Genomic DNA, 11713 nt, shown 5'->3' with positions numbered 1-11713 from the left:
CCTTTCTCTTCGACGCTCGCTTTCTCCGCCATCTCTGAAGATATGCTCACGACGTCGGGAAAAATGCTCTCTGTGTAACTCAATGGACGTATTCGCTCTCTTTCTCTCTCTCTCGCTGTAAAGCCACTTTTTCTTTTGAAAACCACGGGCCTAGTGAAGCCAAGTTTGAAGTGTTATTGAACTATAAATCCTCTCAATAACCCGGTCGTAGCACTTTAAGAGACTGAAGGACATCTATTAGTCATTCGCAGAGCAACTCTGACTTTGGATGAGGGGGGAGAAAGTGGGTTAAGGGAGCGCAGTGAAGAGGCTTGTTAGCTTCTTCCTTCTTTTTTTTTGTTAATTGTTATTTTTGATATTTATTTTTTGTTCTTGTCTTTTATAAAGAAAACAAATACAAGTATATCTATGGTTGTCTTGTGACGGAAAGTGTACGGCATAATCACACTAGACTTACAGTACATGAAGGGTATGAAGTGCCAACCAGAACATATCCAGAAACCAGTCCAAGTTATTACCTATCATCACCATGGTCATTCATGCTAAACAGACAGGCTTTTGACACTCCCAGCTCATATTTCATGCAAAACTAAATTTCAGATGTCATGACTTGTTGTCCTTTGTTTAAAGGTGCTCTAAGCGATATCATGCGTGTTTTGGGCTAGAACGTTTGTCACACACAGCAAACATCTCCTCACTATCCGCACACTGCCTGTCCCCAGAACACACTGTAAAAAACATCTCCTCACTGCCTGTCCCCAGAACACACTGTAAAAAACATCTCCTCACTGTCTGTCCCCAGAACACACTGTAAAAAACATCTCCTCACTGTCTGTCCCCAGAACACACTGTAAAAAACATCTCCTCACTGTCTGTCCCCAGAACACACTGTAAAAAACATCTCCTCACTGTCTGTCCCCAGAACACACTGTAAAAAACATCTCCTCACTGTCTGCGAGCTGCCTGTCCCCAGAACACACTGTATAAATGGTCTCTGTAGACAGCCCAGGGTGTACAAACGGCAACAAAAACAAAATGTGTCCACCTGCACCACAAAGCATACACAAACAGTGTTCCAGCCAATAACCGACCAAAAGGGTTTTGGGGAGGGGGGGTTAGTGCATGGAAGCACAGAAGGGAGGGGGACGGGATAGGATGAGGATGGAGGGAGGAAGGAGCCAACTAGGCTCGTTTTGTTTGAATATACTTCTAACGTCAACAAGAAGTAACGTCACCCAACATCGCTTAGAGCACCTGTAGGCTTACTTACACTCTTAGCAAAGCAACTCCTGTTTTTTCTTTATTTGTGATAAGAATGCTAGGTTTATTCATGCTTAATATGTTTATATTGTTGGAGATCGTCCATGTTTCCTGTCATGAAATCATAGGTAGATTAATTAATGCCAAGAAAATGTCTTTTCAAAAATATTTTGTGGCTGCAAACTGATACATGGTTTACTCTCAATGAAGCATGTTGTGTTTACCAGTGTACATCCATAAGACAATCTCCAAAGCAGAAGAATAACTCTGCACTCACACTGACAAATGAATTGTAGTGGAATCTTTAGATTTGTTTTTAATGTTAAGAACAGAAGCTGGATGGACTTGGCTAAGAACTGAGATTAATAGTGAATAATGGTGAGATTATACACAATTTGTGTGAGTTCATAACAATTTAAGAGACACATCTGCAGGCATTTTTTTACCAATATGTTTATATTAGGTATTGAATGTGTGCACATCTGTAATGGCAAGAGGAAGAGGCTTTCCCTCTTCTTTACATGAGCCCTTCTGAATACCGTACTTACCCTTTCTCAATACAGTACAGGTCAGAGTTTTCTTTAACGCAAAACAAACACTTAAAATCTTAACATGCTGGCCTTATCAGTGTGCAATGGGATAAACTATATATTGTGGTTTCTTTTATGGAATGTGTACATTTCAAAAGTTGTCTTCCTCTCCCACTTATTTTCTCCCCTCCCATCCACTAATACTAACAGGGAGAAAAACAAATTCAACCAAATTTGAATTTTTATGTGAAAAATGCTTCCCAGTATAAACATCGGGATAAGCTTTTATTTGACTTTAGATGCCGACTGCGGGTTTGGACAGGAAGTCACTCAGGAGTGTTCAGCGTCCCTCATCTCAAAGCTGCACGCCGTGGCTCTCCCTGTGCTTGCATGACATGGAAATAGTTTTTGTTGCGCATGTAGATCCATTTTGTCTTTTTAAAAATAATCCTCTTGTTTACACATAGATGGTGATGCTAATATATTTAAGAATTTAATGGTATACAATATGGATGTTGCCAAACTTTGGTAAATGTACACACATGAAAGGTAATCCAAAAGAACTGAACTAAATGTAACTTTTTGTGTTTTACCCGGGTCAGCAAAATGCTTCTATTCCAGTACAGGTGTCATATCTGATCCTGTCTCAAACTGCCACACACACTGTACACAGCTTAAAAGGGGAACTTTTGATGGTGTTTTTCTTTTTCCTTTCTTTATTTTGTATATAAGTATTTGTTACAATGCAGTTCTGGCTCTCTGTTCTCTGTATAGTTCAGACCGCGCTTTAGTTTGTAAGTGATATTTTTTTTTCAGTGGGAGTTGGGTTCTTTTTAGTTTTATGGGGATATCTGAAAAGTTTAAGAACCTTTTGTTCCTTTTTTTGCATGCTGCATCTTATGCTGTGGGACTGTTGGAAACTTGATACTGTATGAAAATTAAATAAAATTTAAATAAACTTTGAAAGGATGAAAGTAATCAATGTATAGTCAGTATCACAAACTTGTGTTGTCATGCGGCAGCATACAGTCATCTTTAAGTGTTAGGTCATTAGGTCCAAAACCTGACATTTTATACACTTTAGTGACACAATTATACTCAGTTGTTAATGTGGATTGAAAATATTTATTTACATAAACTTATGCTTAGAGATACGTGAACTCTGTTTATGCATGTACAATGACCTTGCATCGTGATTTGGGTCAACTGATCCAAAAATGGGTCTGCTTGATGCATGAGGCCATAACAGAGAAACCTGAGGTGTCAGTCCAGCCAATCAGACTTCAGAATCTCTCGGCAGTCCGGCTAGCAACCACCCTGATGTTACCGTAGACCTTTGAAGGTGGACTTCCTGCAGAGGCAGAAGGGGTTTAAAGGTCAACTCTCAGCACTACATGTGAATTCAAATAGTTCTGTTCCAAATACGACATCGACCATCTTGTTTTACTGTAATCAAATATAAACACAACATCTTTCTTACCTAAGATTAAGTTGCATATTGCTGTACGGGCCATCTTGATATTCTGAAAAGACCCTAATATGTGAACTTTTCTGTTGAGAGAGATGGAGGAGCGTTTAATGGTCCAGTAGGAGAAAAAAATAAGTGAGACATTTGTCTTTGGTTTGTACACCAACCCTTGTGCACAGGTTGAAGAGAAAATCACATTTCTGAGGTAAGAATGCAAAATTGCAAAAACTATAGCACAATAGTGTGTTTCTGCATTTTACAACAAAACACAACAGTGTACAAAGGAAATTATGAATTAGGAAAGTTTTGAACCAGTACATGGGTGTGCTGTGTTGAAATGTGAACACCGTGTCAGCTCATACAACGTAGATATTTCCCTGACTTTGTCATTTGGAGATCATTTCTTTTTACAGTAGTAATCCACAAATCATTTTGGTTTCTATAGAACATTTGTCTTTGTTAGGGAAACTTCTTTTAGTTTACTGTAGCAGAACTGTGAAATCACAATGTGTTATACTGCCAAAAAACACTGCAATTAAAAAAGATTTAATAAAGAAACAGCCACATAGGGATGAATAATTATGGTGATAAAATAGTAACTGCAAAATAATCATTTTACAGTAATGATGCATGAAGAATACTTACGTCTCTGCAAGCACAATGCGAGTCTTTGTTACATTTTCAATGGTGAATTTAGTTTTTCCTCCCTTCCCTGCTATTCTTCCGATGGCTCTGGATAAGTGGTCTCCCTTCAGAGGTTTCACTGCCAAGACAGACAACATGATTAAATACACACCAAAAAGAACACAGGGTTCATTTTGCAGCAGAGAACAAAAAGTGTCAAAAATATATAGGAGCGTTTCAGAGCAGACATAAGAATTATGTAATCTTACCGTCTGTGATATCAAAGCTTTCTAGGAAAAGCTCATCTAATCTGATGAGAGCTAGGGCGTCCTGGGAAGAGATAGTGGGACAAAAATCGAGGGACATTTACAAAACATAAATAATCAAACATTTTAACAGCTATTATAAAGCTAAGTGTTTAGATTTAGGTACCTGCCTATATAAAAGTAAAATATGGCCACTACAGTCTATGAAAATTGAAAAAATTTAAAGAATGAACTTGTACTTGTTTAAACAATGGGCCTTTAAATTAGGACTATCTGACAAAAAATACTTAAACAAAATAAAAACTGCAAAATTAAAATTCAATGCATGTTTCAGACTGTTTTCCTGTGGCTATATCTAATTGGTTATAGACAATATTGACTTGTTGATTTCAAAATTTCATAAAAGTTCAACGTCAGCAGGAGAGATCTTGTCCTAATCCTAAACCTCTATCACTGCCCCCTCACTTTACGTTGGCTTGACAAATATATATTTTGTACAATACTTACTTCGACCTGGAATCCCAGAACAAACGCTTTGACAAAATCTGATGCTTTCGTGAGCGAGCCAATGTCCTGTGTTTCTTTGCATGTCTGAAAGAAGGAAGACTTATTACACACAATCTTGGGTAGCAAAGAAAAAAATGTTTGAAGATGGGACGGTGGCTTTATTTTAAAATAGCTCAGTCAAGTCAACATTGCTTCAGTAATATTGGGGAACTTACTTTGATTTCAACATTCCTAGTTTTAAGGTTGAATCTAACTTGAAGCTGTAGGTTCTCTACAATAGGGGTGAAGATCTTCAGCCAGTTTTCCTTCAGCGGGGTGTATCTGTGAGCTGGGACGGCAATTTTGCGCATCTCATCTGGTCCCTGAAACACACACAAAGCAATTAACATATTTTGGTGTATTATTACCAAAATTGTGTTTTGTGGAACTAAACTGGGATTTATTTGAATACCATTTTGTAACAGAAAGTTACAAAATGGTATTCAAATAAATCAGTCTTGTTATTGTCACAGATTGTCTGTTTTAGCATTTAATTACAGATGCATTAATTTGCAATTTAAATTTGTATGCTGTGGGTGTTCTTACTAATCCTTATATTGCTGAGAAGGTATTAGCTAGTTATGAACATCTGATGAGTTTATCCAATGTTTTGCATTTAAAAACCTATTCTACAATGTAGGGATGTAATGATTACCTGTGTAAGAGTAAACAACAATAAAAATGTTGACAATAACAATTACCGCTTTGATTTAAAATATAATTCTCACGGTGGATTACCGTAACCTAAGAGGACTAATATTTTAGGCATATTTTAGTTATTATAAAAATGCCAGAGGACAGTTGATTGAAGATAGTTATCCGGTTTACAGAACGTTCAGTGGAAAAGTTGTTGCTAAAGGCATTGAACACACTTCTAAAAAAGACCGCAATGATACCGAAAACCGTGATAATTTTGGTCACTAACCGTGAGGTTAAATATTCCTACCGTTACATCCCTACTACAAAGTAAAGTTAGCTGTTGAGTGCAACCATTAGCTACATACTAGCTGGTATGGTCGAGAATTGGGCAACGTTTGAAAAATGTGTGCCAGAATAACCATAAAACTGTACAGCTAACGTTACGCAACAGTTTAGTTTTTATGTAGGCAGTGTTGCAATGATACTAAGTACATTTAATAGCTTCATTTCAGAGACACATATTGTACTTTTTATTATCTGACGTGCAGCTTTAGTTAATGTTACTTAACATATTCTTTTTTTATACCCTTTCTGTCCAGTGAAAACTGGGTAAATTGTATTTTCTATGCAGATAACACTATTCGTATTGGATAACATTAAGACACTACACAGAGCTTAGTGGTTACCCTTAATTTGTCGCTTGAAATTGGTGGAAACTGCGGCCGCTTGCTTGCCACGGGCCCCTCTGTGTCCATCTCCACTCCATCTTGTTCACGTTTTCGTTTCTGAGTCTTTCTAGACTTTACTTTTGTGAAAGACTCCGTGTCATCTTTAGTCTCCATGGTAGCGCCAGCGTCTAGGGTTGTATTTTTATCAGTGTCCATATCTGAAATTGGTTTTATATCAGGTTTAACCGTCAAAAGTGAGGCAGACTGTGGTTACAGAGACACATAGGTGTCCTCGTGCAACGAAAAGGGACCCAAACAGCCACATCATCGACGCCTGTAGAAATAATAATAATAATAATAATAAATATTCGTGTAGTTATTACAATATAAGTCTAATTCGGTTTGCATAATTGAGTTTAAAATAATACAGTATCCGAATACATTTTCAGTGCACCTCAAATACGTAAATGTTTAGTTGAATTGTTTACATTTGATCAGGCATCTCTTTAGGCAGCCTCATGCTCAGCTAGTTTTAAAGTAGGACAGTTTAGACGTAATTTGTTTTGGTAGCGACCTCGAGTGGGCTAAGTGTATTACCTGGAATATATATATTTACAAAGTTGTTGCTTTGTTTGTTTTAGTTTAATTTATTAGTGATGGATGTTTAATGTCATGAAGTCACAACATAAAATGGAATAACATCCATTTTATTGCCCCGTTACACGCACCGGAAGAGTAGGTGGCGGTACGCTCTGGTGTGTAGCACGCCTATAAAACTAAAGTAGATGAAGAGGAGTCGAGTACGAAGAACAAGAAGAAGAAGAAGCTACATAGGACGTTTTTTTTGTTACTTTTACAAGAACAATTCAACCGTTTTACACATTGTCTCCCAAACGGCAAATATGTCGTCGCCACTAGCAAAGCCTCAGATTATTGCGCATCTTCAGAAGAGTTTGAACTACACTGTTTTTGACACTAAATGGATTCCCTGCAGCGCGAAGTTCGTCTGTATGGGGAACTTTCCTAGAGGAACCGGAGTAATGCAAATATATGAAGTGGAGCACGGAGATGCTCAGCTTATCAAGGAGGTAGATAACACGTAAACATTTCACTCCTGTTTGCCCTTGTCCCATTTTTTACTCAGAAAAGCATCATGTAAACGGCCTATTTGAGTGTTAGCTATCTTATCGTCTTAGGTTCTAGAAAAGTCTTGTGAGGTTGTCTCCATAGCAACGAGCAACAAGAAGACAGCCCCATGTTGTGTTTGTAACAACAACTGTTGACATACGGAAACGTTATAGCTTAAACGTTTTGAACTACCTAAGATGTAAGAGGTTGCTAACAATTAACGGGTCTTTTAGTGCTCAGGCTAACATTTAACTGCCACCACTGGAGTCAAATGATGGTATAATGGTGTAGACCCTGGTCTGGACTAATCAGTCTTAGTTCGAAATTGTTGGTTAGGGAGTCAGTGTTTGATTATATCTGGGTAATTCTAACTAAATACTGTTACAAAACATTTGTCATTGCTCTTATACATATCTAAACATATAGATTTATTTCATTTAGCATGTTCTCCATTATCACACGGCTCAAGATTGAACCCAAATAAATATATGTTGTTCCTTCCTTACTGCTATTTCACTGCTTGTTGCATTATCTCATGGTTGGAGCTAAAGAACATTGCATATGTGTTTCAGGTAGAGAAACCTAAACCCATAAAGTGTGGAACATTTGGGGCTACCTCTCTTCAACAAAGACACATTGCAACAGGAGATTTTGAAGGAAATCTCAATATATGGTAATTTATCTATTGACACTAAGTATCTTCATCTTTGTATTGTCAGTGAAACGGTTAAAGGTTTTAATTCTAAATGTAATCCCAAACCACTTCATGTGCTAACTGTAGAGACTACATCTAAAGCTGTTTTAATTCCAAAGACTCAATTGGACAAGTAGAATTGGCTTCGTAGTTATTCAATATTATAAAGATGAATTGCTCTCTGACTTAATGGAAAGTGAGGTCACACTGACACTGTTTTGAGGTCCACTGGTTTCTTCAGTGCATATGCTTCTGTTGTCCACAGGAATCTGGAGATGCCTGAAGTGCCAGTGTACACTGTTAAGGCCCACAAAGAGATAGTGAATAGTATTGATGCTGTTGGTGGCCTGGGGATTGGTGATGGTGCACCTGAGATAGTTACTGGAAGCAGAGATGGTAAGAGCATTCAAAAAGTGTAGGCATATGCAGTTTGCAAGCTAAAGCTTTTTAAAGCAATGACACCAAGAAAACAAAGTGAGCTAAAATGTCAAATTTATCTTGGGACAGGAACAGTCAAGGTGTGGGATCCTAGACAGAAGGATTCACCTGTAGCCAACATGGAGCCCATGGAAGGAGAAACCAAGAGGGACTGCTGGACTGTTGCATTTGGTGTGTGAAATATAAGTTTGCAGCTTATGGACTTATCTACAACCAAAACACCTGTTCCTTTACCATCATCAATGAAAACACTGCTCCTTTTCTTTACAGGTCATGCCTTCAACGATCAGGACCGCTGTGTGTGTGCTGGATACGACAACGGGGACATCAAACTCTTTGACCTGCGCAATATGTCTCTACGGTGGGAAACCAACATTAAAAACGGGGTGAGGTGAACACGTGTTGAAATGTTAAAACGTAAAAAAAAAAATCTGCTAATAAGTGGTGTGACAGCCCAAGTGGCTTGCCTCTGGATTTCTTTAGTCGTGTAGAAAGTGTGGCACCACAGCAAGAAAAGCTCAGTGCTGAAACACGAAGAGTAGTCCTCATAATTATAACATACATTATTTCTTTTGCAATGCAAACCTGCACGTGAATGAGAATGTAGACACAAACAGGATCCGATGTGGAGAAATTCCTTCCCAGCTAGAGTGTACATTCAACCACAGGAGAAGTTTGCATGTTCCCTTTACACATTGTATACAAAGCCCTGCACTGATTTTATTACACAGTGTCTCTTATTCATCACCTCCTGAATGGGGGTGAACCCGCCAGGGGTCATTATGTCAATTTCAACATATTCTGTTGTAAAGAGAATAGTTTGTGGTGGACCCATGCCATGTGATAAATGTCCAGGGAGTGACTGTTATAATTTCTTATATCACGACCAGGTATGCTGTGTAGAGTTTGACAGGAAAGACATCAGCATGAACAAGCTGGTGGCCACCTCACTGGAGGGAAAATTCCACGTCTTTGACATGAGGACCCAACACCCCACCAAGGGCTTCGCCTCTGTTTCCGAAAAGGTAATTGACCTGTGTGGAGAGAGCCAGACGGATGTTTGGCTCCCTTGTATGGGAAAAATGTCCAAAGGTTATTATCATTATTATTATTTTTACATTTGCACGCTACAGAGGAAAATGGGGGCACACGTCGGTTTGACCGTTTTCGCAGCTGGAAGTGTTTGAGGTTGTGTTTGTCTAATATTCTTAGTGGCTTTGTGACACCGGCCAAAAATGACACTGGGCCGGGGCGAAGAGAGAAGTGTGTCTTTTTGTGGGAAAATGCAAGAAAAACACACTTAAACCGGCGTTCGTGTCCAGCACGACGCACAGAGTGTTTTGCTAGGTCAGTTTTCTAAACATTTGTCCAGTTCTTCTGAGTGATCAACAGTTGGCACATCTGTGTCTCAGACTAGGAATCCCAAGCTTCTACCAGATATTTAGTTTTTAAATAGGAAATCAGTGTAGCTCTACAAAGTTGTAACCGCTTTGGATTTTATATATTGTGATTCCGAAGGCACCATATTTTTGTTAGTTAAATGGATATTGTTTGTTTTTTTTTATTGTTTTTTCCATGTCAGTATATTTGTGTGTTGCATTACCGTATTGTTTCTGAAACCAGACCAAATGGTTTCAGTGAACTCATGAATACTGTTCCAGGTTTTTCTGCATATGTAAACGCTAAGTGATAGCTTTCCACAATGCAGTTTGGCTAGTTAACATAGGGGAGAGTTGCAGAGATCACACTAGGGATAAAAAAACTGTTCCATCGTTGACATAACTTTAAACAGACTTCAGACTCTAAGTCGATACTAAAGGAAGAGTCCAGACTGTTTAAGTGACAACAATCTTAACAAAAATGAGCAAGGCCACATTTCTTAAAGCAACTCTAGATAACTTTTTTTAACAACAAAATCGTTTCAGTGGTTCATCAACTTGTAACAGGGTGAACGTCTCTTCTGCATTCCCTTTGCGGCTCTCTATAACCGCACTGTGCAAGTTTGCTAGAACGGGTAGCAGATCTGTAGTTCCACTGAGACGTAATGAGACAATTCTGCTTCCATCCTGTAGGAGCACCGAAGCAACAAAGGTTACATAGTGTTGCTTTAAACCCTCAGCAGCAGATTAAAGTGATTTAGGCAGTTTTACAGGAATGTCAATGTAATGTAAATCTAATCTGTACTAAATTGTTTTGGTAAGTAAATGATCCTTCTTCTTTATTTTAGGCTAATAAGTCAACCATCTGGCAGGTGAGACATTTGCCTCAAAACAGAGACATCTTTATGACTGCGGGGGGTGCAGGCAACTTACATCTATGGAAATAGTAAGTCATCCATCTTCAACTTTTTTTGAACGTTTTGAAACGTTTTATTCCATTTCAAAATACACAAGTGCTCATCACGATGGCAACTTGTGAGAAACAAATTTCCTGATTTACTTGAACCTAATCTCTAAAATATTTTTGGATGTCATTTCCAGCGAGTATCCTGCTCAGAGAAGCAAAAAAGGCTCAGATAACAAGGATGTGGGCGTAGCCGGCTCTGTCAGCCTCTTACAGACCGCCACTCTGTCCACTCAGCCGATCGCCAGCCTGGACTGGAGCCCCGACAAGCAGGGCCTGTGTGTGTGTTCGGGCTTTGACCAGTCTGTCCGCGTGCTCATTGTCACCAAACTCAACGTGGTTTGATAAAGTAGACCACAACAAAGACTGATGGGCAAGATCCGTGCAGCTTAAATAGAAATCCGACCAAATTCTAGAGATTTGCCAACAGTGTGTGAATCACTGCCTTATTTTGAGGCGGATTTGTCTTTTATTAAATACTACAATGTCCTACTGTGGTAGTGTGTCTCAAATCGCGCACTTCCGTTTTTTTGAGATTTGAGACACACTATGGGTCTCGGCGGTTCTGTCTAGATTTTGTACAATCGATACTTAGCTTTAGACTCATCTTGCCAGAAAAACATTTAACCCAAATGAACTTGGAAATCCTTGGTTGGAGTTATGCCGTTTTGTCTCTGTTAAATGCTGTCCTTGAAAAATGTGTAGTGCTTGGTTAAGCCCAGCAGGCAAAGTAAAAAAAAAAGACAAAAAAACTGTAGTGCAGATAAATACCTTTCCTGTATTATCAAAAAGCCTCTATTGGGATAAGTAAATTATTCAGTGTTTTGAAATTAAATGTGCCTTTGCAGAGAAAAATTACCATTTTCTCAGTGTCCTCTGTCTAATGCATATGGCTTATTAAGAACATCAGGTGGGGGTGTAATTGAAGAGGATTATTACATCCATGCACATTGTCTTTTCAGCACCAGTCTTATTGGTAATTGGTAAGTAAACTGTGAGTCACTCAAGGGTTCAAAAAGATAATAAACAGGTATTTGTTAGAGAATTACAAGCATTATTATGTCCAGCATTTGAACTTGAAGAAATCCTGTAGTTCCTGATCATCCTCC

General features: G+C 38.6%; 3 protein-coding genes and 1 long non-coding RNA gene across 5 annotated transcripts in view; 1 reads left to right on the top strand and 3 right to left on the bottom strand.

Annotated features, from left to right (window-relative positions):
• Positions 1-168: 168 nt before the first annotated feature.
• Positions 169-2110, bottom strand: LOC116705036 (uncharacterized). Its single transcript, XR_004335831.1, has 2 exons — positions 1255-2110; positions 169-618 (listed from the first exon to the last, which is right to left on the bottom strand). It is a non-coding gene; the product is annotated as an uncharacterized LOC116705036 (long non-coding RNA).
• Positions 2111-2895: 785 nt separating this feature from the next.
• On the bottom strand, positions 2896-6329 carry pno1 (partner of NOB1 homolog). Its single transcript, XM_032540867.1, has 7 exons — positions 6020-6329; positions 4871-5017; positions 4656-4739; positions 4152-4212; positions 3904-4021; positions 3271-3341; positions 2896-3141 (listed from the first exon to the last, which is right to left on the bottom strand). The coding sequence occupies exons 1-7, from the start codon at positions 6215-6217 to the stop codon at positions 3074-3076; spliced, it is 747 nt and encodes a 248-aa protein (XP_032396758.1). The 5' UTR covers positions 6218-6329; the 3' UTR covers positions 2896-3073.
• A 220-nt stretch (positions 6330-6549) lies between these two features.
• On the top strand, positions 6550-11368 carry dnaaf10 (dynein axonemal assembly factor 10). The gene is made up of 8 exons (XM_032540866.1): positions 6550-7089; positions 7702-7802; positions 8089-8219; positions 8331-8432; positions 8532-8647; positions 9152-9286; positions 10489-10586; positions 10742-11368. Exons 1-8 carry the CDS (start codon positions 6787-6789, stop codon positions 10947-10949), a joined length of 1194 nt encoding a protein of 397 aa, XP_032396757.1. The 5' UTR covers positions 6550-6786; the 3' UTR covers positions 10950-11368.
• Positions 11369-11593: 225 nt separating this feature from the next.
• Positions 11594-11713, bottom strand: part of LOC116705032 (uncharacterized) — an 11342-nt gene continuing 11222 nt past the window's right edge. For both annotated transcript variants that reach the window (XM_032540863.1, XM_032540864.1), the window contains exon 20: positions 11594-11713. This exon is cut by the window's right edge and continues 89 nt beyond it. In XM_032540863.1, coding sequence (XP_032396754.1) covers positions 11705-11713 — 9 coding nt within the window. In that variant the 3' untranslated portion in view covers positions 11594-11704.

The sequence above is a fragment of the Etheostoma spectabile genome, chromosome 17 (assembly GCF_008692095.1).
Source record: "Etheostoma spectabile isolate EspeVRDwgs_2016 chromosome 17, UIUC_Espe_1.0, whole genome shotgun sequence".
NCBI classification, from domain to species: Eukaryota; Metazoa; Chordata; class Actinopteri; order Perciformes; family Percidae; genus Etheostoma; species Etheostoma spectabile.
Note: the sequence above shows the minus strand (reverse complement) of the source record. Positions and strands in the feature narration are given on the sequence as shown.